The following is a 27,795-nucleotide window of genomic DNA, read 5'->3' as shown; positions in this document are numbered from 1 at the left end:
ATAGTGAATGCGGTAAAAAGAAGACCTACTCTTTTCTTGGTACCAGATATAACCAAAGTCTTAGGGAGGAAATGTGAGACTGACTGTGGGTAGAAAACGAGGGGCAACATCATCTTCTGAAACCCAGCGTTTAGTGAGTATTCACGCTGTTTGACTCTTGGGGCAGTAATGCAAGATCACAGTTGTAATCTTTATAAGATTCATCATGTTTTGAGTATCTGTTGTATGTCTGCCACTGTGTAAAGCACCGGAGAGGAAATGGTTAAGTCCAGTGATACCTATAGTTCTTACTCTCTGGAGGCTTATAATAAGGAGGTGACTAGGGAGGGCAGATAGAATAACAAAAAATAATCCCAATGTAAGGCAAGTGTTAAGTGCCAGATGAGATACAAAGAAATGCTTTGGGAAGTATATAACTTTAGTGACAAAGGAATCTCGGAGGACTTTATTTATTTATTTGACAGGCAAAGATCACAAGCAGGCGTGGCGGGCGGGGGGAGGGGGCGGCTGCCTGTTGAGCAGAGAGCCTGATGCCCGGGCTCAGTCCTGGGATCCTGGCATCATGACCTGAGCTGAAGGCAGAGGCTTAACCCACTGAGTCACCTGGCCATCCCTTGGAGGACTCTTGAAGGAAGTAGGATACGTGGTAGATTTTAAACGGTATGTATTTAGAAATGGGAAGAAGGAAGGACATTCTAATTAGAAGGACTAGTTTGAGTAAAGATCTGGGTCTGAATGTGTGTAGGTTATTTTCAGGTTCAGGTAAACCCTGAAGGTTTTATAGAAATGGCTGAGAATTGAACTGTGGATAGTTTTAAATCCTGGGATGAGAACTATGGACTTACATTTTTCATAGAGTTTGGAGTATTGATGACTTCTAAGCAGAAGAATGTCTTAAGTAGGTCCGTTTTATGAAGATAAAAAATTACCAATGCATACGTTACAGAGGTTGCCAATAAGAGACCTTTGTAGGTTTTAGATATTTGCTTGCTTTTAAAGAAACTGAATGAAAAGTTTGTTTTCTTCTTTATAAAAAGAGCTGTAAACTCTCAATTTTAACCGTTCTCTCCATCAATGTATTCATCTTCCAAGATGAAAATAGACTTCTCAATTTATTTATCCATATGCTTTTAGAATTTGTGGTAACCATTTTGAGATAAGTTTAAACTAGTTAAATTTTGTTTACATTTATCTCAAATATTAGTAAAAGAACAAGAAGTATATTTGATTTGGTTTTGATTCTGAAATAGCTACATGGCATGTAAAACAGTGCAGGACTACTGGGAGGAGGAGCTTTTAGAAGTAGTATTTAGAAAGGGAGGCAGTTTACAAGTAATATGAGATACTCATATTCTTATGTTTGCCCTTAAGTGTAAGCATATTTATGTATGTAATAAACATTTATTTTCTTCAATTAAGTCTTAAAATTGTCTAATATTTTTATTTTAAGTAGGCACCACACCCAACATAGGGCTTAAACCCACAGCCCTGATATTAAGAGTCATAGTGCTACCAACTGAGCCCGGGAGGTGCCCCTGTCTAGTGTTCAAAAAGAATAAGTTTATTAGTAATTAGTTTTAAAAATACTGTTTCAAATTAGTTGTTGAACAATCGGGTGTCTGCTTAAAGACATAGTAAACATTGATCATGGTATTGTTTGGTCCCTAAGGTGAGGAAATAAAGTTTTGCTGTATCAGTAAAAGTTTCAAGAGGAATTGAATTGAGTTATAGTTATAAAATCAGGTTGTATAGCTTGATAAATTAGTAAATGTGTTTCAATTCTGGTTGATCTAAAATAATGCAGATATGTTAAATGTCTGCTGAATTAAAATTTGTTGCAGATGGTGTCTGATTTTAGTGTAATATGAGTATTGGTTATTCCAGTTTTGAAATACTGGTATTTTGTGGTATTAGGTGAAGACTGTCATGATCTTTAGGTATTATTTTGTAGTAAATGAGATAACTCTTCCTTTCTAACTAGACTGTGAAGTTCATTAGTTTCCCTACTGAAGTGGTTGTCCACTATGTTATGTTCTAGGTATGCATTGCTGCACAAAACACACATTCCCTGATTTTCATCTAGTGGGAAAGGAAATATTAATGACCATCAAAAGAAGTGTGTAGTTAATTGTGATGAAGTACTATGAAGGAAAAGGGAATTGTCTACATGATTTTTCTGAGGCCAAAAAGAGCACTACAAGTTCAGAGAAGCAAAAAAAAAAAAAAGAAAGAAAGAAAGAAAGAAAAAATAAAGACCCTTGGTGGGAACTAGGAAAGGAGGGTAGTAAGATGTAAAATAAATATGATTGAGATAGGTGGGAGTCAAATCAAGTAGGAAGTCAGATCTTTGCTTTTGTAGGCCATACCGTATCAAGGACTTGAAGTTTATCCACAGATAAATGGAAAGCTTATTTAAAAAATTCTTAAGCAAGGGTTGGGTCACAAGATCTGGTTTGTGTTTTAAAAAGATTACTTTGGCTGCTGTATGAAATATGGATTAGTGAGATGAAATATGGATTAGGGAGAGGACAGGGGAACCAAGAATCTAATTAGAAGGCTGTAGCCTTTGTTCAAGCTGTAGATAAAGTGAAGACTTGTTTTGAACAGTGGCTGTGGAGAAAGTAGTATACATATATTTAGTAAATATATATTTAGTAAAAATATATTTAGGGAGGGGACTCCTGGGTAGCTTAGTTGGTTAAGTGTCTGCCTTTAGCTCAACTCATGATCCCAGGTCCTGGGATCAAGTCCCACATGGGGCTCCTTGCTTGGTGGGCAGTCTGTTTCTCCCTCTGCCTGCCACTCCTCCTGCTTGTGCTCTCTCTCTCTCTTTCTGGCAAATAAGTAAAATCTTAAAAAAAAAAAATTTCGTATATGTATTTTTTTTCTGGGGGGGTATGGTTATGGATTGGATGTGGAGAGCACTTAAAGGGAAGATTGAACAAAAGCAGTTGGCTTATACAATGAGGATTACTTTACCAGGAGTTGTTGTCAGTAGGGGAAAACAAATGAGGGAATCAATTTGGGATTTATTCAGATTGAGATCCCTCAAAGAACACGAGCAAACAGGTTCTCTATCTCAAAAGAGAAAGTGTGTTATGGTCCATATTTGGGTATTTGTATTAGAGGTATATAGATAGTATTTTAAGCCACAAGATTGTAGGGAAAGAATGTGGACAGAATCAAAATAAGAACCATGACTGAGCATAGAGAAGTACCAACTTCTAAGAAGTCTGGTGGGTAGAATGGGAGGAGACAGAGGTGATGGGATAACTGGGTGAGCTAGAGTTACAAAAGCCAAGAGTATATGAAGGAGGGAGCCTGGGTGTTTACACCCTGCCTTTGATGCTTTGTTGTGGTCCAAGTTGAGTGAGCTTCAGAGGTATCCAGAGGAATTCCAGTGTTTGGTGCACTAACCTCATCAGCCCACCAAGAGGGTGAACATTTGATTTCCACTTGAAATAAATTGGATTTTTTTTTTTAAGATTTTATTTATTGGGGCGCCTGGGTGGCTCAGTGAGTTAAGCTGCTGCCTTCGGCTCAGGTCATGATCTCAGGGTCCTGGGATCGAGTCCCGCATCGGGCTCTCTGCTCGGCGGGGAGCCTGCTTCCCTCTCTCTCTCTCTGCCTGCCTCTCCATCTACTTGTGATTTCTCTCTGTCAAATAAATAAATAAAATCTTTAAAAAAAAAGATTTTATTTATTTATTTGTGAGAGAAGGAGTACTAATGGCGGAGGGAGCAGAGTGAGAAGCAGACTCCCCACTGAGCAGGGAGCACAGCGTGGGGCTGCATCCCAGGACCTTGAGATCATCACCTGAGCCAAAGGCTGTTAACCAACTGAGCCACCCAGGCGCCCCAAAGTAAATTGGATTTTATACATAAGGAATTTGCCGTACAAAATTATAGCTGAAGAAATGTATGATATATATGGGAAATATGGACCTATTCTTCACATCGGAGTGGGGAACACACCCAAAACTAGAGGAACACCTTATGTAGTCTATAAAGATTTCTTTGATGCCAAGAATGTGTGTGATCACCTTTCAGAATTCAATGTTTGTAACAGATACTTGGTGGATTTGTACTATAATGCCAAGGGCAGTTCAGAGAAATGGACACAAAAAAGACCAGTTGAAGCTTCTTGAGGAGAAATATGGCATCAACACAAATCCACCAAATTAAATGTCTCCTGTATTTTCATTTCAGACTAAAACCCCATAAATGACTACTATCACCCTTTTTTTTTGTTTTTAATTAATACTGAATGTTACGATTTCTTTGAGATTCAGAACAACATGTGTAATCTTGGCAAAGTGGAGTGTGGGAAGTTGAAAACAGAAATGTTGGAAAGTTGGAAAAATAGAATGTTGAATAGTGGTTGGATACATTTTGGAAAGCAGTTTGTCTATATCTGTTATAATTGCAGATGCTCATATCCTGCACCCTAGTAATTCCACTTGTAGGTGTCTACTCTAGAAAAACTTTCACTCATTGGTATAATGAAAAATGCATAAAAATGATCATTACAGCACTGTAGTGGCAGAAAAAGGGGAAACTAAGCTAAATATCCATCAACTGGAGAGTGGTTCATAAGTTGTGTGGATACATAAATGAACTATAGCAGTAGGTATCAACATGGATGAACCTGGTAACGTAATGCTGGAAATTAAAAAGGCTCGTCTTGGGTCGCCTGGGTGGCTCAGTGGGTTAAAAGCCTCTGCCTTTGGCTCAGGTCATGATCCCAGGGTCCTGGGATCAGGTCCTGCATCGGGCTCTCTGCTCAGCGGGGAGAGTGCTTTCTCCTCTCTCTCTGCCTGCCTCTCTGCCTACTTGTGATCTCTATCTGTCAAATAAATAAATAAAATCTTAAAAAAAAAAAAAAAAGGGCTCAGTCTTTAGAACATACCCTTTTTAAAAATAAGCAGAAGAGTTCAGTGCCTTAAGGATGCATGCATAAATTATAAAAATATAAAGGGATTTATGAGAATGATTATTGCCAAAATCAGAAGAGCTGATACCACCAGTGATGTGGAAGGAGCACAGAAGATGTGGTCCGGGGAGGGTATGCAGTAGCCTTTCCCTATGTTGGCAGTGCTGTATTTCATAAGGTAGTTCATGGGTTACACCAGTGTTGACTGTATTGCTTCAGGTAGCTTTTATATGAATTGTTGGAGAGGAAGTAGAGAATCACCATGAACGAGAGCAGAGAACAGTTAGAGTGGTATCTGGAGAGAGATACAGGGTTAGGGAAGTCTTTTTATTTTTATAAAGAAGAATATGCTTTTTTTTTTTTTTCAAAGAAGAATATGTTTGAATGCTCTTGGAAAGGATTCACTAGAGAAGCAGAAGTTGAAGTTGCTAGAGAGAAATCAGTAATTGTTAAAAGTCTAGGAGAAGATAGCAAAATGGGCATTCTTGTTACTTGATAGGAAAGAGGTAAGTTCTCTCTCTCTCTATTTTTTTTTTATTTTTTTTTTTAAGATTTTACTTATTTATTTGAGAGAGAGAGAGAGACAGCATGAGAAAGGAGCGGTCCGGGGGAGAAGCAGACTCCCCACTGAGCAGGGAGCCTGATGAGGAACTTGATCCCAGGACTCTAGGATCATGACCTGAGCTGAAGACAGTTGCTTAACTGAGCTACCCAGGTGCCCTTAAGTTCTCTTTTTTAACCAAAGGAAAGAAGAGAATGGATGCAGATACTAGTAGTTCCAAAGTTGATGGTTGATTGCTGAGAGGATTTCTCTCTCCTTTTTTTTTTTTTCTTTTTTATGGAGAGAGAAGAGGAGAGGGGCAGATGGAGAGGGAGAGAAAGAGAAAATCTCAAGCAGGCTCCACATTCAGTATGGAATTTGACGCTGGGCTAAATCCCACAAACCTATCAGAGCATGACCTGAGTATGTATCAGGAGTCTGACACTTAACCAACTGCACCACCCAGGCATCCTTCTCTCTTTAATCTTTTTTTTTTTTTTTAAAGATTTTATTTATTTATTTGACAGAGAGAGATCACAAGTAGGCAGAGAGGCAGGCAGAGAGAGAGGAGGAAGCAGGCTCCCTGCTGAGCAGAGAGCCCGATGCGGGGCTCGATCCCAGGACCCTGAGATCATGACCTGAGCCGAAGGCAGCGGCTTAACCCACTGAGCCACCCAGGCGCCCCGAGTGGGGTCTTTAATCTTTAATATTCTATTTTTAGTCTTTGTTCAGTAGGACAAGGTCATTGTGGAATGCAAATAAGGAGAGAGAGTGCTAGGACTCCATGAAAATATTTGTGAGGAATAGAAAAGAGCATCCATCTGCAAAAGATAGTAAAATTTTGGGAAGCTTTGAGGGCCTAGTTGAGAGTGAATTATGAAAAATGATTATGGGAAATACAGATAATATATAAAGATACGATGAGGATAGCACAAGTCATTTGGAATTATCTTTGCTTCCATGTGTTTCCTGACAGTTTTTTTTTTTTTTTTTTTTTTTAAAGATTTTATTTTATTTATTTGACAGAGAGAAATCACAAGTACACTGAGAGGCAGGCAGAGAGAGAGGAGGAAGCAGGCTCCCTGCTGAGCAGAGAGCCCGATGCGGGACTCGATCCCAGGACCCTGAGATCATGACCTGAGCCGAAGGCAGCGGCGTAACCCACTGAGCCACCCAGGCGCCCCTTTTTTTTTTTTTTTTTTAAAGATTTTATTTATTTATCTGACAGAGAGAAATCACAAGTAGATGGAGAGGCAGGCAGAGAGAGAGAGGGAAGCAGGCTCTCTGCTGAGCAGAGAGCCCAATGCGGGACTCGATCCCAGGACTCCGAGATCACGACCTGAGCCGAAGGCAGCGGCCCAACCCACTGAGCCACCCAGGCGCCCCTCCTGACAGTTTTTTAAACCTAAAGGCTATGAAAGTCTCACTACTATTTGGGGGCAAAGGTCCTGCTCTGCAAAATAGTTTTGAGACCTGATATTTTGTTACTAGTGGCTTTGATCTCTGGTGTAGTATCTTTGTTTCCCTGCCTTTTAGGATTTAACCTCTTCAGATTTGTTGTGATCTTAGCTCAAGTCTCATTTATACTTTTGGAGTTTAAATTATTTGATAATCTGGTAGTGGAATGGCTTTGTTTGTCAGCAGTATAGTTGTTCTAAGACAGTAATTTAAAAAAAAAACAGCATTGTCAGTTCTGAACCACCTCTTGTAGGAAGCAAGTTAAAGGTCACATTTTACTTTTTAAATTTTTCAAAATAAGAAAATTTAAAGAATTCCTGGGTGGCTTAGTTGGTTAAATATATGACTCTTAATCTCAGCTCAGGTCTTAATCTCAGGGTTGTGAGCATGGAGGCTACTTAAAAAATTAAATTTGGGGTGCCTGGGTGTCTCAGTGGTTAAGTGGCTGGCTGCCTTTGGCTCTGGTGGGATTGAGCCCCGCATTGGGCTCTCTGCTTAGCGAAGAGACTGCTTCTCCCTCTCTCTCTCTGCCTGCTGCTCTGCCTACTTGTGCTCTCCCTCTCTGTCAGATAAATAAAATCTTTTTTTTTTAAATTATATTTACAGTGCTATAGACTAACACATGTATTTCTTTTTTTTTTTTTTTAAGATTTATTATTTATTTGACAGATCACAAGTAGGCAGAGAGGCAGGCATAGAGAGAGGAGGAAGCAGGCTCCCTGCTGAGCAGAGAGCCCAATGTGGGGCTCGATCCCAGGACCCTGGGATCACGACCTGAGCTGAAGGCAGAGGCTTTAACCCACTGAGCCACCCAAGCGCCCCAACACATGTATTTCTTAAGAGATTATAGAAGATGAATTTTTGGTTCATTGGGAATGTGCATTAAAATTTTACTGTGTGCTTACTGTAACTTTTGTTGTGGTAAAATATACATAACACAAAATTTATTATTTTAATCATTTTAAGTGTACAACTCAGTGGCATTAAATATATTCACAGTGTTGTGCAACCATCACCATTGTCTTTTTACAGAAAATTTTCATCATCCCAAACAGAAACTGTATTCCCATTAAACCTAATTCCCCATTTCTTCTTCTTCTTTTTTTTTTTTTTTTAAGATTTTATTTATTTATTTGACAGAGACCACAAGTAGGCAGAGAGGCAGGAAGAGACAGAGAGAGGAGGGGGAAACAGGCTCCCTGCTGAGCAGAGAGCCTGAAGTGGGGCTTGATCCCAGGACCCTGAGATCATGACCTGAGCCAAAGGCTCAGCCAAAGGCCCAGCCAAAGGCCAAAGGCTGAGGCTTTAACCCGCTGAGCCACCCATTTCTTTCTTTCTTTTTTTTTTTTTTTTTTAAGATTTTATTTATTTATTTGTCAGAGAGAGAGAGAGCAAGAGCGAGCACAGGCAGAGTGGCAGGCAGAGTCAGAGGGAGAAGCAGGCTCCCTTCGGAGCAAGGAGTCCGATGTGGGACTTGATCCCAGGACGCTGGGATCATGACCTGAGCCGAAGGCAGCTGCTTAACCAACTGAGCCACCCAGGCGTCCCCCACCCATTTCTTCTTACACCCAGCTCCTGGCAACCACAACTCTACTTCCTCTGAATTTGCCTTTTCTTTTAACCTCATATAATTGGGATCCTATAGTATTTATCTTTTTCTGACTGGCTCATTTCACTTTGTGTAATATTCTTAAGGTTTTCCATGTTGCAGCATGTCAAAATGTCATTCTTTTTTTAAGGCTGAATAATGTCCCGCATTTTGTTTATCCATTCATCTTTCAGTGGGTACTTGGGTTACTTCTGCCTATTGACTGTTGTGGATAGTGCCACTGTGAATATGGGTATACAAATACCTGAGTTCCTGCTTTCAGTTCTTTTGAGTATAGACTTAGGAGTGTGATTGCTGGGTCACACGAAATTCTATGGTATACGTTTGAGTAACCACCAAACTGTTTTTCCACTGCAACTGCACCATTTTACATTCCCACCAACAATGCACAGGGTTCCAGTTTCTCAACAGTTGAGTTCTTACCAACAGTTGTTATTTTTTTAATTTTAATTTTTGAAAATAGCCATCCTAATGGGGGGTTACATGGTAAACTATTGTGGTTTTGATTTAAGTCCTGTGTTCAGTTTTTTATTATCTTGGCACTCATTATAAATGTATGTTTCTGGACTCTCAGTTCTGTTTATTGACTTGTATGTTTGTAGTATGTTTTGAAATTGAGAAGTGTTTGTCTTCCAGCTTGCTCTTGCAAGAGTTGTTTAGTTTTGTTCTTTGAATTCCCATTGAGTTTTAGGATCAGATTGTCAGTTTCTGCGAAGAAGTTGGTTGGGATGATAGAGATTGTGTTGAATCTATAGATGAGTTTAGGAAATATGTCCATCCTAACAATAAATAAATCTGTTCCATGAATATGAGATGTCTTTCTAATTATTTAGGTCTTTTATTTCTTCGATTTTATAGTTTTCAGAGTATGGTTTCTTGTTTTTTGTTAAATATATTTCTGAGTATTTATTCCTTAAGATAATATCGTACTTGAGAAGAATGTATATTCTGTCATAGCAGAGTGTTGTATATGTATCTTTTAAGACTTGTTGGTTTATTGTAGTGTGTTCAAGTTTGATATATCAAATCTTGGGAGACTATAATGTTTGTCTTTATTTATATCCTTTATCTCTTGAGTAACACCAGATTTATTATTATTTTTTTTTTTAGATTTTATTTATTTATTTGACAGAGAGAGAGAGAGGGAGAGCACAAGCAGGGGGAGTGGCAGGGAGAGAGAGCAGCAGGCTCCCTGCTGAGCAAGGAGCCTGATGAGGGGTCTTGATCCCAGGACCCTGGGATCATGATCTGAGCTGAAGGTAGATGCTTATTTGACTGAGCCATCCAGGTGCCCCAACACCAGACTATTTTAATGATATGAGACCTCATTTGTTTCTAATAGGGAGACACACAGTTTAAGCAGGAGGTGAGGGGCCTGAATTATTTAAGGAAATGCTCTGGTCTTCAGCCCATCAGTAAGGTCTTGAAGATAGAGGAATAGTTGACGAATGGTAGTAATCAAGAATCCTTTTCAGGCTGTTAATATTTTTTTATTCTCTCTTAAAAACAGCTTTATAGAGATAAACTTTCATAAAGTTCACTTGTTTTTAAGTGTACAGTTGAGTGATTTTTAATCAGTTTGAGTATGCAGCTATCATCACAGTTTATTTTTAGAACATTTTCATCATCCCAGAATGATCTTTGTGCTCATTTGCAGTCACCCTTCATTCTTTGTTTTATAGAATTTTTTTATAGAGTTAAAAAAATTTTTTCATTTATTTATTTGACAGACAGAGATCACAAGTAGGCAGAGAGACAGGCAGAGAGAGGAGGAAGCAGGCTTGCTGCTGAGCAGAAAGCCTGATGTGGGGTTTGATCCCAGGACCCTGGGATCATGACCTGAGCTGAAGGCCTAGAGGCTTTAACCCACTGAGCCACCCATGTGCCCCCATTCTTTGTTTTAATCCTTTATTCTTGTGTACTGGTAAATACTCAGATACATTCAAATACTTCTTTCATTTAATCATTATCATCAGAGTAGTATGGATATTTTATAAAAGACAAAACTGAGATTTAGGGACATTACTTAACCTGAAACATACATCTAGTACATATATAACCAGAACTAAAAATCAGGTATCATTCTTGTCCCATTTACTAAATTATCATGCCTCAACTCTTTATAATTCAGTTGAAGTTTGGAATTTATATTACTTTATTAATGTATTTAAGGAGTAAATTAAGAAGTAATTGCCTGTGTTGGTTTTTGGTTAGTAGACATTTTATATTTGAGAATATTATTAACCAGGATATTACTCTACATCTAGATGATCAAATAGTCCTTACTTATAACTAAACCACCTGAATCACCTATGATTTGAGGTACTACGTGTTAGGAAATAAAGGCTCATCTTGAGAACTGATACCTTAACCCCTTGATGATGATTACAGAGAAATAAGGGAGGACCTCTCTTTGCCTCCAAATATTCATCCAGTAGGTGGTTATCACACACATATTGTATGTTCTGAATTGTTCTTGATACTCTTCTGAGATCGCTATTCTTTTTTTTTTTTTTTTTTAAGATTTTATTTATGTATTTGACAGAGATCACAAGGAGACAGAGAGGTAGGCAGAGAGAGAGAGAGGAGGAAGCAGGCTCCCTGTGCGGGGCTTGATCCCAGGACCCTGGCTGGGATCATGACCTGAGCTGAAGGCAGAGGCTTTAACCCACTGAGCCACCCAGGCATCCTGAGATCACTATTCTTTTTTTTTTTTTTTTTAAGATTTTATTTATTTTTTGACAGACAGAGATCACAAGTAGGCAGAGAGGCAGGCAGAGAGAAAGAGAGAAAGAGGGAAGCAGGCTCCCTGCGGAGCAGAGAGCCCGACGTGGGGCTCGATCCCAGAACCCTGAGATCATGACCTGAGCCGAAGGCAGCAGCTTAACCCACTGAGCCACCCAGGCGCCCTGAGATCGCTATTCTTAACCCCCCTTTCATTGCATACCTTTTTTCCCCAAGAGATCTTAAGGATCTTCAGAGAAATAGAAATGGCAGAGAAGTGACCTCTTTCTAATTTGCCTGCTTGCTCTAGAATTGGCTGGAGCTGCTAGTAGTGGGTGGATGAGACTTTTGTAGTAACTGTAGTGGGTGGCAGAGGCTGCTAATGAAAGCCAGCTGTTTCCTTCCTTCAGTACCCCACTCCCCCAATCCCATGTCGCCCCTAGTAGAACTCACTTTTTTTAAACTAAATAACTGAGAATTTAAGATACAGATAGCATAGTATCTATATTATTAGAATTTAAAATTCACTTAGATTAATTACAGTTAGCCCACAGAAATAAAGAATGGAAAACTCCAGAGAGGCTGAGCAATTGCAGATCAAGTTTATTTACTGTGAAGGGATTGAGGATAGTTTAGGCAGGGCTTGCCTGTAGAGTTTGAAAATGGTCTTCCAGGAGAAGAGGCAGGCAGAAGGCTTGAAAACAGGTAGTCAGAGTTGGGATGCTCACTTTGATTGAATCCTAACCTGATACTCCTCAGTTAAAATATGTGACAGATTGCGAGAGCATAGTTATCACATAATCAAAAAACTATCTCTTTAACAGAGAAACAGACAAAAGGTATGAAGACGCAGTTCACAAAAGGAGAAATATAAGTGGCTAACACACAAAATAGGTGCAATCTAACTATCAGGAAATTCAGTAGAATGCAATTGACTGTGAGGGACTATCTAAGTGTGATTCTCCATTTTATCCCTAGATTCTAGCATTGTGCCTAGCAATAGTAGATAGGCTCATATATTTGTTGGGTAGATGAAATAAACACATGAAATTAGGTTTTCCCCCTCCTAGATTGTTGGCATAACTTAAGAAGACTCCTAGTGCCTAGGATTGAAAATGGCATGATTAAAGGGCAGTCTTGTATTTTGTTGGTGGGTTGTCTATTGATACAGTCTTTTTGGAAAGCAGTCTAGTGATACACATTGAAAAGATATAGCATATACCCTTTGACACCAGAATTCCACATCTAGGAATTAATGTGAAGCTAAAATAGTTATATACAAAAGTTCACTGTAATGTTTGTAAAACTAAATTCTGGACATAACCTAATGTCTACCAGGTACTTTATGGTTAAATGAATACTATACAGTCAATAAAAGAAGGAAAATTCATATATATATTGATGTAGAATTATGTTCATTGTTTATTAAATGAAATGAGAATTATATGTGTAATAATTTTTGCATGTTTATGACCATATGTGACTCCTCACAGCATTGTTTATTTCAAGGGAGTGAAATTGTTGGTCACTTTGAATTTCTACTTGATATTAGCGATATTAGAGTTTTTGAGTGATGAGTATTGCTTTTATAGTTGGAAAAACAAAACCATTGAGGTTTATCTCTTTTGAAAAATGCATAGGTGGAAGAATACTCCTAATTCACACTTACAGGAATAGCCTAAACATTTACTGAGGGCTAAGAAAGAAGATACAGCTAAATAGGGAGACATCCTATTTCTCATGTATGAAAACTTCATATTCACATTTCCATTTTCTGGTGTTTAGCTTATGAGAGTTGAGTATTAGTTGTTACATTCTGATGTTAGTTGAGTTAGTTGTATCTAATTCTTTTTTTTTTTTTTTCTTTTAAAGATTTTATTTATTTATTTGACAGAGAGAGATCACAAGTAGGCAGAGACGCAGGCAGAGAGAGAGAGAGGAGGAAGCAGGCTCCCTGCCGAGCAGAGAGCCCGATGCGGGACTCGATCCCAGGACCCTGAGATCATGTGAGCCGAAGGCAGCGGCTTAACCCACTGAGCCACCCAGGCGCCCCAGTTGTATCTAATTCTTATCTATATCCTCAGCACCTCAACAATTCTACTTCTGAATTTATCCTAAAGAAATAGTGATCAGTCATATTACAAATGTTGTGTTCCATCTTCTTACTCTCATGTTACAGCAGTGATGGAAATTCCTCCAAGATCTTCGGCAAAGATCTGCCTTATTTGTTTTAATAAACTATGTTTTTTTTTTTTTTTAAGACTTTATTTATTTATTTGACAGAGAGATCACAAGTAGACAGAGAGGCAGGCAGAGAGGGGGAGGGGAAAGCATGGATCCCCATAAAGCAGGTAGCCCCATGTGGGGCTCTATCCCAGGACCCTGAGATCATGACCTGAGCCGAAGGCAGAAGCTTAACCCACTGAACTACCCAGGTGCCCCAGTAAACTATGGTGGAGTTTTTTTTGCTTTTGTTTTGTTTTATTTTTTTTAGAGATTTTATTTATTTATTTGACAGAGAGATCACAAGTAGATAGAGAGGCGGTAGCGTGCGGCCGGGGGTGGGGGTGCTGCGGGAAGCAGGCTCCCTGCTGAGCAGAGAGCCCAATGTAGGGCTCAGTCTCAGGACCCTGAGATCTTGACCTGAGCCCGAAGGCAGGGGCCCAACACACTGAGCCACCCAGGTGTCCCTAAACTATGGTTTTAATAAACTATTAACTCTTTTTTTCTATTCTTGGTCATCTAATTATTTTCAATTATTTTACCACTAGCAACAGTTTGTCAGTAAACATCTTTGTAACTTATGGAAATGTAAGCCATAAGCTTATAGGGTATAGCCCTGCAAGTAAGGCTGCTGGGTTGAAGGGCTTTTGGACTTATTTCTGAGTTTGGAAACACCACTTAACCATTTTAATGACTATGTCATTTTAGAGATTTTATTTATTTGAGAGAGAGAGAGAGCGAACACTCAAGCAGCATGAGGGGCAGAGGGAAAAGCAAAGTCCCTGCTGGACATGGAGCCCAGTGCGGGCCTGGATTCTGGGACTCCAGAATCACCATCTGAGCTGAAGGCAGATGCTTAACCAACTGAGCCACTCAGGCACCCCAGTGACTCTGTCATTTTAGAAAAATACTTGCTTCTTAACTGTTGTTATTAAATAGAACATTTTATTTTATTTATTTTCACATTATTATTTTTTAAATTTTTTATTTTTTAAAAGATTTTATTTGTCAGAGAGAGAGAGGGAGAGCGAGCACAGGCAGACAGAATGGCAGGCAGAGGCAGAGGGAGAAGCAGGCTCCCTGCTGAGCAAGGAGCCCGATGTGGGACTCGATCCCAGGAGGCTGGGATCATGACCTGAGCCGAAGGCAGCCGCTTAACCAACTGAGCCACCCAGGCGTCCCAAATTATTTTTATTTTTATTTTTTTAAAGTAATTTCTATACCCAGTGTGGGGCTCCAGCTCACAACCCTGAGATCAAGAGTTCCCTTCTCCACTGACTGAGTCAGCCAGACACCCTTAGAACTTTTTTTTTTCTTCAGATTTTATTTATTTGTTTGACAGAGATCATAAGTAGACAGAGAGACAGGCAGGGGGGGGGGGAAACAGGCTCCCCGCTGAGCAGTGAGCCCGATGTGGGACTTAATCCCAGGATCCTGGGATCGTGAGCTGAGCCGAAGGCAGAAGCTTTAACCCACTGAGCCACCCAGGCGCCCCACCCTTAGAACATTTTTAAAAAAATATTTTATTTGAGAGAGAGATCATGAGCATAGGAGGGTTAGAGGGAGAAGCGGACTCCCCACTAAGCAGGGAACCCCCTGCAGAACTGGATCCCAGGACCCTGGGATCATGACCTAAGCTGAAGGCAGACACTTAAAACTAACTGAGCCACCCGGGTGCCCACCTCTGGAACTTTTTATATAAAACATTCTTTCTCATTGAATTTGACTTGTTACCTGTTAAAATCCCATGTATCTTTGATTTATTTCTGGCTTCTAATTTGAAGATCATTTTGTTGATTTCTTGTTGTAATATCATGCTATTTGGATAATGATGGTTTTATATATTAATATCTGCTATGACAAATTCTTCTTGTTCTCTCTCCAATCCTAAGTATATGATAGGTGCTTATTGAATATTTGTTAAGTTAACAAATAGACTTAATAAATATTAAATATTAAATCTTTCCTTAGTTAAATTTGGCAAGCCTGTTTACTTTAGGGAAGCTGAAGCTTGGCATGTTGCTGGTGTCCCCTGCTAGCCAAGAATGGTATTACACATTTTGAAGTGTAATACACAGTGACGTAGAGGAGGAGTTGAGAATTGGATGATCACTTTATTTTTTTATTTTTTTTTTTTTTCAAAGATTTTATTTATTTATTTGACAGAGAGAGATCACAAGTAGGCAGAGAGGCAGACAGAGAGAGGAGGAAGCAGGCTCCCCACTGAGCAGAGAGCCCGATGCGGGACTCGATCCCAGGACCCTGAGATCATGACCTGAGCCGAAGGCAGCGGCTTAATCCACTGAGCCACCCAGGCGCCCTGGATGATCACTTTAAACATGGAGTTAGGAAGGGACACATGTTAGACATGACAGAAATACTTTAGGCCCTGAGAAGAGACAGTTTGATAATAAATCCCAAGGCTGAAAAATGCTAGAAAGTGCCTGTAGTGCTCTACTATATAACCTTTATAACTCTTTTCCTTCTTTTATTTAGAAAAATTTCATTTCCATATTCCCTTCACGTGGATATACCATTTGTCAGTATTTTTGCTGTAATTGTTGCAGCTGCTCCACTGTTCTCTTGTCTGTCTTCTCCCTCCTTCCTACTCCCCCCACCCTCTCTGCATGCAAGCACATACACATATACTCTTCCTCTCTTTCTGTCATTCACTTACTATCTACACATACTAGATCTGTATTCAGATGGGTGCTGAACCATTTGAGAGTTGCAGATCTGATGATGACATATCATCCATGTATGTTTTGTACATCCTGAGAACCCAGAACATTCTCCTGTATAACCAGATAGAATTATCATAGTTCAAAAACTAAACGTTTGATATGATTGTCTGAAATACCGTTCATATTCAGATGTCCCCAAGTGTCCCTATAATATCCTTCACAACCAGATTTTTCTCCCCAGATCCAGTATATGCATCATGCATTGCCTTTAGTTGTTGTCTCTCCTTGAATGTAGAAGAATATAGAAGTAATCTTTAGCCTCTTTTTTGGTTTGTTTTCATGATACTAGCATTTTTGAAGAGTCCAGGCCAATTTTTGCAGACTTAAGGTTGTCCACTTATTCCTGATGAGATTCATTTTAAATTTTTAGCAGAAAGAATACCTAGGTGGTGATATATCTTTAGTGCATCTCCTCAGAAGACATCATGTCATTTTATCCCATTATTGGTAATGTTAAGTCTGGTTGCTTGATTAAGGGTATTGTTTACTGCACTTCTCTATTTTAAAGGTTTTTTTCTAATAGTCTGTGGCCTGATACTGAAGATTCCATTCCCCCCCAACTTTTTGCCCAGTGGTTTTAGCATTTATTGATGATTTTTTTTCTGTTGATGATTCTTGTCTCAATGATTACTTTAATGGTTACAAAAAAAGTGATTTTCTAATTCTTTTATTTCTTCTGCATTTATTAGTTGACATTCTTCTCTAAAGAAGGACATTTACTCCCTGCTTTTTTTCTCTTTTATTTTTTGCTGTTATTACTCTGAACTCAGGGATTTGTGTTTTTTGGAGCATTTTGGTCTGTTTTTTAAGATTGTATTTATTTATTTGAGAGGAAGAAAGAGAGCGTGCGTGAGAGAGCGAGCATGCATGTGCACACCAGAGCACAAGAGCAAGGTGAGGGAGAAGCAGACTCCTCGCTGAGCAGGGAGCCCCATGCGGGGCTCAATCCCAGGATGCTAGTATCTTAACCTGAGCCAGAGGCTGCTTAGTCTACTGAACCACCCAGGTGTCCCTGGTTTTTTTTTTTTTTTTTTAACAAGGTTCCACACCCAACATGGTGCTTGAATTCATGACCCCAAGATCAAGAGTAGCACGCTCTACTGACTGAGATAGCCAGGGGCCCCTCAGGGACTTTTTTTACTCATTTGGTTATATTCCATTCTTGTCTTTATTTTGATGCTCATGTTTCCAAATCTGACTGGTGAGAGCACCTTCAGGCTGGTTGGCATGCCCTTTTGATGCTGTCGTCTGTTGTGCATTTTCTTGTTGTTAAGATGTTTTAAGATCTCTTTGTACTTCCTCTGCTGCAGCCTTGGATTGAACTATTTCTCCAAGAAGTCCTATTCCACTTTAGTAGGAAATGATATTAGGAATCAGAATTTGGGTGCTATGGTTGCTTCCTTCTTCTAGTATGTTGCTGTTCCTAGACTCTTTCATTGTACAGAAATGGAGAGTGTGTCTGTGTCTGTCTGTCTTGATCGGTAGACAGATTGATAGGTAAAGATTTTTTTAAAATATAAGCATGTATTCATAGTGCTATTTTTAGGTCCTAATCCCCAAAGGTTCTTTTTCTCCCTATTTCTTTGTATATTTGTACCTCTCCTCTCTCGTAGTAACATGCCTGGATCCCCCAGAATCTCAGTATATTTACTCATTTGCTCCTTTTGTAGCAATGAAATTGCTATACCATTATGCTACACCATAGAATGTTCTTAATGTATCAACTTAACATAAGTACTTAATGGGTACTGAAACAGTTTACTGTAGGTAATTAAAAATTTTTAGGTGGTGAACTCTCCTTTCTACTTGTTAATACTCTTTTAAAATTTATTTTTTTTTGACAGTCCCACGGATTTTGGTTTGATGTAGCAATTAGCTAATTTTAACCAAATTCTTTTTCAGTATTGCAAATGTCCTGAGGGAAATGCTATGAAATAGGTTTGTCTGTACAACAAAGATATACTTTAAACTGGCTTATTTAAATTTTATGTTAATTTTAGGGGAGCTCAAATTGATTACTGGAATTATTACCTTGGGGGAAACTTTATCTTAGGCAGAGATACTGATGTTTAAAGATACGGAGAAAAATGTGAATCTTTTTTTTTTTTTTTTTTTTAAAGATTTTATTTATTCATTTGACAGAGAGAGATCACAAGTAGGCAGAGAGGCAGGCAGAGAGAGAGAGAGGAGGAAGCAGGCTCCCTGCTGAGCAGAGAGCCCGATGCGGGACTCAATCCCAGGACCCTGAGATCATGACCTGAGCCGAAGGCAGCGGCTTAACCCACTGAGCCACCCAGGCGCCCGAAAAATGTGAATCTTATAAATTGGATGTGAAAATAAGGTAGATGAGAAAAAAATTTAGAGAATGAGAGCTACCCACCTGGAAATTAGTTCTTATAAATAGTCATTTATTTTTTTAAAAAAGATTTTATTTATTTATTTGACAGAGAGAGAGAGAGAGAGAGAGACAGTGAGAGAAGAAGCAAGCAGGAGGCATGGGGGAGGAAGAAGCAGGCTTCCCCTTAGCAGGGAGCCATATGCAGGGCTTGAACCCAGGACCTTGGATTAATGATCTGAGCTGGAGGCAGACGCTTAACTGACTGAGCCACCCAGGCGCCCCAGCACTCATTTAATTTTTGTTTTTTTTCTTGGCAGTCTTGTTAAAAGGAAATACTCAGTTAGATGACTTTCATTGTTTAAGAAAACACTTTTTTATTGGATTATAGGAGGAATTTTATTGTGGGAATTGTATCTCTTTCTACGATAAATGTACAAGTGTTTCTTGCATGATTATTTTAGTGCTTTAATTAAATCATAGTTTAGGGAAGGTGCTTCTTTTTTTAAGAAATTGAATGTAGGAAATGTAAGGAAATTAGTATTTTATATACTCCTTAGCCTCTTAGGATACAAATAACGTCATACATAGCAGCACTATAGTTGTAGAGGTCTATCTGAAACCTGATTGTTCGTGATACATATTTATTAGTTGGTTCAAGTGTACTGGAGGGTTATATAGGTTCTTTGGTTTTACTCTCTGAATACCAAAGTGTAGATTTTTTTAGTATTTATTAAAGAAGGAATCAATCCTACTTTTAAAAAGATTTATTTATTTATTTTAGTGAGAGTGAGAGCATGAGTGCGTAAGTGGGTATGGGGAGGGGAGGGAGGGGCAGAGAATCCCAAGCATAAGTAGGGGAGGTTTCACGAACCTGAGATTGGATATCCAACTGAATGAGCCACCCAGGCACCTTGAAAGAATCATACTTTTTACGCTTATTTAAAAAAAAATATAGATAGATAGATAGATATGTTTATTTATTTATTTATTTGAGAGAGAGAGCATGAGAAGGGGGAGGGTCAGAGGGAGAAGCAGAAGCAGACTCTCTGCTGAGCAGAGAGCCTGATGCGGGACTCGATCCGAGGACTCCAGGATCATGACCCGTTGCCTAACTAACTGAGCCACCCAGACGCCCCACTTTCTGTGCTTCGTATGGTGCTAAGTATCAGGGAGACCAAAGAAAGCACATACTATTTCTTTCTTTTTTTTTTTTAAGCACATACTATTTCAATACCTCAAAATAGCTTATACTCTTGTCTAAGTTTATTAGAATATTATACAAATAGAAAAATCTGAATATTCATTTGGAACACTTAGAATTTTTTATTTTAAGATTTTACTTATTTATTTGACAGAGATCACAAGTAGGCAGAGAGAGAGGAAGGAAAACAGGCTCCCTGCTGAGCAGAGAACCCAATGCAGGGCTCCATCCCAGAACCCTGAGATCATGACCTGAGCCAAAGGCTGAGGCTTTAACCTACTGAGTCACCCAGGCGTCCCTAGAATATTTTTTAAATACTAAATTGCTTTGATAGTAAATTTTTATTTTTGAATGTTTACTTGCACTGTTCTAACAACATAAAAATTCTCAAGAATATATTGGTTTTGGTGTCCATTCTTTTCTTCTTCTTCTTTTTTTTTTTTTTTTAAGATTTTATTTATTTGAGAAAGAGAGGGTACATGAATGGGGTAGGTGTTAGCGAAGAGAGACAGAAGGAGAGGAAGAAACAGACTCCCCGCTGACCAGGGAGCCCTTACACGGGCCTCAGTCCCAGGATTCTGAGATCAGGACCTGAGCCCAAGGCAGGCCCTTACCTGACTGAGCCACCCAAGAGCCCCTGCTGTCCATTCTGACTTTACAATTACAATTTCTTTCCAATCTTGATTTATTTTAACTTTCTGAATAGAGTTATGAATCATAAGGCTAGAAATGCTCAGCAAGTATAACCTCATTTTTTCCCTTCAGTATCCAACAGAACTCTCCACATCCCTATTCCCCACACCCCCCTCCCAAACAAAACCAAGGTAAATGGTTTACTCTCTCCAGGGAAGAATGTTGCTAGAGTCCCTGGCAATCCCTTAATCCCAGGGTTCAACAACCTTTTTCATTATTATCTGTTTAACCATAAGTCCCTACTGCTATAAAGAAACTATCTTCTTTGGTTTGTTCTTGGTGAAAATATGACATGCTGTAATGTTTATAGAAATTACACCCTTATTTTCCCCTCCATTCCAAAGACTTTCTTTTTCAGTACAATTTCCACTACTATTACTAACCCAAGTTTATTTTAGATTCTATTACTGAAAGCCTCAGTTTTGCCATTTATTGAGGTATTAATTGAAATATTAATGTATTTAGAGCAGAAATGTCGTTTTTTAGGGTATCTAGAGCAACAGCAAAGCTGAGGTCAAACTGCCATAAGGATGGACACCAAGGAAGCTGTGTTTGGGACAAAAAGAAATCAAGATAAGGTAGATGCAAAGTAGAGAAAAAGCACTGGACCCTTTGGGGGGGAGGGGAGGGAGTGGTAGGAGGGAGTGGGTTTGTGCCCCTCTAATGGCAAAGAATAGTTAGATTTCTGAAGAGGAAGCCATGAAAGGCTTATAGGAAATCTTAAGGATTTGGGTTTAAGTACTACCTTCCATCTATCTGAATGTGTAAGTTTTAACTCACTTTTAGCCAGCTGAATACTTTAAAAACTGGTAAGGTTAAATGTTTCAGTGGGGTGGATCCTTCCTACTACTGTGGGCTAGTGTTTAGTATCTGAATAGTTGTGCAAGACACTACTGGTATTAGTTGGTAAAACCATTACCGGTACCCAGCTTCAGCACTAATGTCTGTTACTACTTCGAAGTCCGAAAGGAATCTCCGAATGAAACATTAAACTCACAAAATGAGTACAGAATGTTTAATTTTAACTTTCCTTTTTGTGATACAAATATTGTGTTTCTCTTGCTAGCAACATGAACCGTGAAGACCGAAATGTGCTGCGTATGAAAGAACGGGAAAGGCGGAATCAGGAAATTCAGCAGGGTGAAGACGCCTTCCCACCTAGCTCTCCTCTCTTTGCGGAGCCATACAAAGTTGTAAGTAGTCCTGTGAATGGTTTTTCCCTCAACAGTGTGATGTTTTTGCTTTTCAAGTGTTTAAACTTGAATTTTTATAGTAGAAAAGAGTTACTCTCAGATATGCGATTTAACATTTTTCCTTTCCTCTAAATAAGTATGTATGTTTTGGGGTAAACTTATCATAGAGTATAACATACATACAGAAAAGTACACAAAACGTGTGTTTCAGCTGAAAGAATTTTCACAGCATGACAGCCTTATGTAATCAGTTCTCAAATCAAGAAACAGTATTATAAAGCATCCTAAAGTCATCCTCAAACCCAAACTTCCTCCCCTCCCTCTGTTGCTATTTCATATTCTTGAAAATGTAGTCTGAATTAGCTAAGACATCGATCTCTACATCCCAGGCTCTATACCACTAACCCTGGGTAGGCATTTCACCTTTCTGAATTAAATTAAAATTTTGTAAATGGGTATGCATTGTGTACTGTTTCCTGGGTTCTTTTGGGTATAAAGTCAATCAAACACAAATATTTCAGAGATTCTCTTGTTTCTCCCCTATTTCTTGCCATTTGCTTTCTTAGTTTCCTAAGTATTATCAGTGACTACTACTAACTTTGAATAAAATGTATCTTCAGTATCAGTCTGGTTCCTTTTTCTGATTTATACTAAATTATCTGACTTTCTTTTTATGGGGCTTAATGAACAATATCCAATTTAGAGTAAAAGCTAATTGTCAAAGATGTTCAATAAAGTGAACCAATTGCTATTTTTGTAACTGTGATTGTACTTGATTTGGGATTACATAAAACACTGAATGATAACACTTTGACAACTAACATGGCTGTAGTGGCCACAGGTGTCTCTGATGTTTGATTTGGCTTTGGATCATTTGATATCCCCTTACATTTTTAAAGGCTTGTACTGTGTATAATGGTATCGCAACAGTAATGGCCATTTTTGGTTTACGGTGTGAGACTGAGAGTGCGTTAGACTTCTTCTGATAATATAAATATAACAACATATTCTAAGTACCCTTAATAACATTTGGTGTTTGTAGAAGCTGTTGATGAGATCTGTAAAAGCCATTTTTTAAGAAGTTTTATTTATTTATTTACTTATTTGAGAGAGAAGGAGAACATAAGTGGAAAGGAAGGGCAGAGGGTGCGGGAGAAGCAGAACTCCTCCGCACTGAGCTGGGAGCCCAACGTGGGACATGATCCCAGGGCCCTGGGATTAGGACCTGAGCCAAAGGCAGATACTTAACTGACTGAGCCACCCAGGCACCCCTATTAAAGCCATTTTAAAAGTTTTTAAGGATTTTCATTTAAAGGCAGTTAGTTACACTGACATCATTTATATGCATGTAACACCAATCACACAAACCTGGGGTTTGGGATTAGAGATTAAAGGCATTCCAAAAAAAACCCCAGGAGTTTGATCCAGAATGTTTAAGTCCTACTACTATTTATTTTGTAATTACATTGTAATGAATTCGATTTGATTTCTAATCTTGATGTTGTCTACGAATTGCTATGTATTTCCCACTCTTGTTTAATAGAGGTCAGACTGATTTTCAGATAATCTAAAGTCATTATCTGTTCATGCCAACCTCAAAATATGTAGTGGTTCTGTCTTGATTTTTTCTTTAATGCAATTAGTAAGCTTACTCTCTTTCATGTTTGTGAACATGAAAGAGTCCTAAAGCTTGTAGATGTCTTGGATTTTCTTATTATCCAAGAATGATTTTTTAAACTTACAGTCTGTACCATTAACTTCAAAACTTGGAGTGTTTCTTGGTCAGAGTTAATAGAATGAATATTTGACACTATCAGTGGATTTACCATTCTTAATTTGTTGTTGACTTTTATTAGCTTAATTAGTTACAGTAACAGAAGGAATTAACATTTTTTAAAAAGTCATTTGGGTATAACATGTTTCATTAATTTTTTGTTTCTCCTTTTAACTATAACATTGAACTCCAAGCATAAATGTTTTCCTGCATTGCCATAATAATGAGTGTTGGCTAATCTGCTAACCTACAACTTAACTACATAAAGGCACATTACTTTTCCCACTTTTTAAAAAAATTTTTTCAATTTGTTTATGTTGAGAAAAACAGTATTCATTATTTTTTCACCACACCCAGTGCTCCATGCAATCTGTGCCCTCTATAATACCCACCACCTGGTACCCCAACCTCCCACCCCCCCGCCACTTCAAACCCCTCAGATTGTTTTTCAGAGTCCATAGTCTCTCGTGATTCACCTCCCCTTCCAATTTACCCCTTTTCCCACTTTTTAAAAGACTTTTACTACTGTTTCAATATATTTATTGGTGAAATTTGTTTTTTTTTCCCCCCTCCTGGAATCTTTTCTACGTACTTCTCAGTGTCCCATAGGATATTTGTGTTTTTGCATGAATTTTTTCACATTCAGTGCATTTTTTTCACTATAAAAATTATATTTGGAGTTTGCTTTTGAGATTAAGCTTAATATATGAGATGAGGCCTCCCTTTGAAAATCCCCTTTGCATTTGAAGTTTGGAAAGACCATTTAGAAGCATCTTTCATTTCTTTTTTTTTTTTTTTTATCTTTTATTTCCAGTTCTGCTAATTGTATCATTTTATTTTGCAATTTTTTATAGACTAGCAAAGAAGATAAGCTGTCAAGTCGTATTCAGAGTATGCTTGGAAACTACGATGAAATGAAGGATTTCATAGGAGACAGATCTATACCAAAGCTTGTTGCAATTCCCAAGCCTACAGTACCACCAACAGCAGATGAAAAATCTAACCCAAATTTCTTTGAACAGAGACATGGGACCTCTCATCAGAGTAGCAAATGGACTCCAGTAGGACCTGCACCCAGTACTTCTCAGTCTCAGAAACGGTCCTCAGGGTTGCAGAGTGGACATAGTAGCCAGCGGACCAGTGCAGGTGGCAGTGGTGGCACCAGTAGTAGTGGCCAGAGGCATGACCGTGACTCATACAGCAGTAGTGGAAGCAGTAGTCGGAAAAAAAGCCAGCATGGATCAGAACACTCCAAATCACGCTCTTCCAGCCCTGGGAAACCACAGGCTGTTTCTTCATTAAGCTCCAGTCATTCCAGGTCTCATGGGAATGATCACCATAGCAAGGAACATCAGCGTTCCAAATCACCTCGGGACCCTGATGCAAACTGGGATTCTCCTTCCCGTGTACCTTTTTCAAGTGGGCAGCATTCAAATCAGTCTTTCCCACCTTCATTGATGTCAAAGTCCAGTTCAATGTTACAGAAACCCACTGCCTATGTGCGGCCCATGGATGGACAGGAGTCCATGGAACCAAAGCTGTCCTCTGAGCACTACAGTAGCCAGTCCCATGGCAACAGCATGACTGAACTGAAGCCCAGTAGCAAAGCACATCTCACCAAGCTGAAAATACCTTCCCAACCATTGGATGTAAGTTATACATTATAGCCTTTAAAAAAAAAATGTATCCATTTATTTCAGATAGCAGGAGGAGGGGAAGAGGAGAGAGAATCTCCTGCCACCCCAGGATCTGGACCTGAGCCACAATCAGGAATTGGCTGATAAACTGACTTGAGCCACCCAGGAGCCCCTTAGAGCATTTAATATTATGACTCTGTGAAGCAGTTTACTGTGAAATTATAACTGAAGTTGAATTTTGTCTGTTTAATAATAAGATATATATGGTTTAAAAAAATACTTGTCATTGACTCTGAAGTGGATCAGTAGACCTGTTCACTTCCCCTGTTGGGCAATAGAGAACATGTCATTCACTGTTTTGAACTATTCAGATGGTAGGTCAATTAGAGAATAAAAAAGCATGATCTATGAAATCAGTACCTTAGATTTCCTCCTTTTAATTTTATGAAGGAATATGTCTTGTGTTCTTTTGTTTAAAAAATTAACTTGTATTCTCATTGTGATACCATGAGTGTGATGTGGGCTGTGGTTAATTATAGTAAATATTGGGATTGGGGGCAAGGGGTCCATCAAGATGGTAAATGTTATATGGTTTGGATGCCATGAGCTTTTTCTCTGTTTACACTTAAAGGTTTAAGACAGCTGCTCTAGATTCATAGTGGTGGTTTGACATTTACAGTATTAATAACTGCATATCAAAGCAGCAGAGTAACTAAAATTGAATAGTCGCTATAAAATAGTTTAAGTTTTATCTTCTATAATAAAAAAAATTTTAAATGGTGTTTGTAACTGAAAATCATAGTTCATAGCTTAAAATAGTGGTGAAGGGATCAAGAATAGGTGAAATGCTATTTTAAGAACATTTAAACATTTTTCCTGTGGCCTTGAGAAACTCCTTGATTGTGGCAGTTGTCATCTAATTACTCCTCTGAGGAGAACAGTGAAATGATTGTTCTTTCTTCAAACAACTTGATCCTTGGAGATAGACTTGAGTTCAAACTCTAGCTCTTCAATTCCTGATTGTGCTTTAGCATAAACAACTTTTCTATGATTCAGGGAAAGCTGTGTAAAATGTCCACCATATTCCAGACAAGTATTCTTTCAATAATGTTGGTTTTATTCTCTTTGTTAGTTTATGTGAAACAATGTATTTCAGTATCATGGTATATTTTTGTATCAATAAACTCAAATTTTGGACAAGTTGCTCCACCTGCAAAATAACGTTAAAAAATTTATTTCTAATCTAAATATAAGAGAGGTAAGATTTTTCAAAACTTTTGATAAATACAAAGTTCTTTAAATCCTTGTATAGTTGGTGACTAAAATTTTTTAGAGCTTGAAAAATTGGCACTTAAGGAAATTTGTCAAGATTAATGAATATTGCGGTTTAGAATAGTGAGATCATAATTATGTCTTTAAATTTAATTCATTTTCTAATAGTTTCATTGAATCTGTGCAACAAATGATAAAAATCTAATAATAAATGACCCCAAATCTAATGTGTGTTTCTTTTCCTCTTAAGGCTTCTGCTTCCGGTGATGTGAGCTGTGTGGATGAAATTCTTAAAGTAAGTCATTGTTATTGTTTTAATACTTTCTGTCTTTTTTGTTTATGATGCTCTGGTATCTTTTTGTCCTCTTCCCCCCCTGATATTTCTCAAAGGATCTAGGGCAGCAGATTGCTTACATGTGAAATGTCATTATGTCTATAAAAAATAATTGACTCTGTTATGCTTATTTTCATATTTAGTTTCTGAGTCATTGGGTTTATTTACTACTGCCCTCAAAGAACTGGTTTTGTTTGTTTTTCATTTTTAAGTAAATCAAATTCCAGTCATAATAGTTTGCCTTGAAACTAGGAAAAGAGGAAGAAAGCAAATACAACAGTACTTTGTTAGGCTTATTAGTAATTACCAGTCAAACAGTTTCATTGAAAATAGCTTGCTTTGTAATTCATTTATATCTACTGGTCAGTTCCTACAAAGAAAGACCTCCTCTGAATACTGTTCATTCTGAGTGTTGGATGGAATATGTTTAAAATCAACACATGACCAAAATGTGTGTTCCTCTTTTGGGAAAAGAGAAAGTTGTCAGCTGTAAAAAGGGAAGGTCTGGTGGATTAGTGAGTGACAGTGACTGCTTTTGGTTCAGTAGAGAAAAACCGTCAGTCACGTATTACTTGTAATTTTTGCCTAAGCTCCTGATTTTTTGTGTCTGTATCTGCATTTCACTGTGGATACTTCCGAAAGACTACTGTGTTGCTACTTCTACTTCATTCTCTCCTTTCTTTCTTCAGCCCAGCACAGTCTCTCATTTGTCTCTGTCATTTTGCTGAAGCTGTTTCACTAAGCTCATGATGTCCCTTCACTGAGGGCTTCATTTGAGTTCTCAGCTCTTTCTTCTGTTCTCAAGAATTTTTAGTTTTTCCTTCTAGAAACCTCATTCTTCCTTCCTTGACTATTATTATGCTTCACTGTTTTTATTTCCATCTACCTTTCTTATCTCTCATTCTCTGTCTTTTGGGAACCTTGGTGTCTTCTCTTTTAAATATGGGTCTTTTTTCTAGCTTCTCTGTTTTTTTCTGCTCTATCTTGATTTTCCTCTATTGTTACAGCTTCACCTGTTAACTCTTCAGTCTTTCTCATCTCTTTGGCCTCTGAGTTGTGGTTTATGTCTCTTCCTTGCTGTGTGTCCATTTGCGTATCTCCCTGCTTCTTTAGACTCAACAT

At 38.4% G+C, this 27,795-nt stretch overlaps 1 protein-coding gene across 3 annotated transcripts in view; it reads left to right on the top strand.

The window, feature by feature from the left end:
- AFF4 (ALF transcription elongation factor 4) overlaps positions 1-27,795 on the top strand; it is a 96,730-nt gene that overhangs the window by 13,558 nt on the left and 55,377 nt on the right. For 2 of the 3 annotated variants that reach the window (XM_059174566.1, XM_059174564.1), the window contains exons 2-4: positions 21,530-21,656; positions 24,285-25,079; positions 26,590-26,634. In XM_059174566.1, the coding sequence (XP_059030549.1) occupies positions 21,534-21,656; positions 24,285-25,079; positions 26,590-26,634 (963 nt within the window). In that variant the 5' untranslated portion in view covers positions 21,530-21,533. Of the gene's footprint in view, positions 1-20,949; positions 21,042-21,529; positions 21,657-24,284; positions 25,080-26,589; positions 26,635-27,795 lie in introns of all 3 variants that reach the window. The other variant, XM_059174565.1, reaches the window with a different exon arrangement.

Source organism: Mustela lutreola, chromosome 5 (assembly GCF_030435805.1).
Source record: "Mustela lutreola isolate mMusLut2 chromosome 5, mMusLut2.pri, whole genome shotgun sequence".
NCBI classification, from domain to species: domain Eukaryota; kingdom Metazoa; phylum Chordata; class Mammalia; order Carnivora; family Mustelidae; genus Mustela; species Mustela lutreola.
The sequence above is the reverse complement of the archived record's forward strand: the minus strand, read 5'-3'. Positions and strand labels throughout refer to the sequence as shown.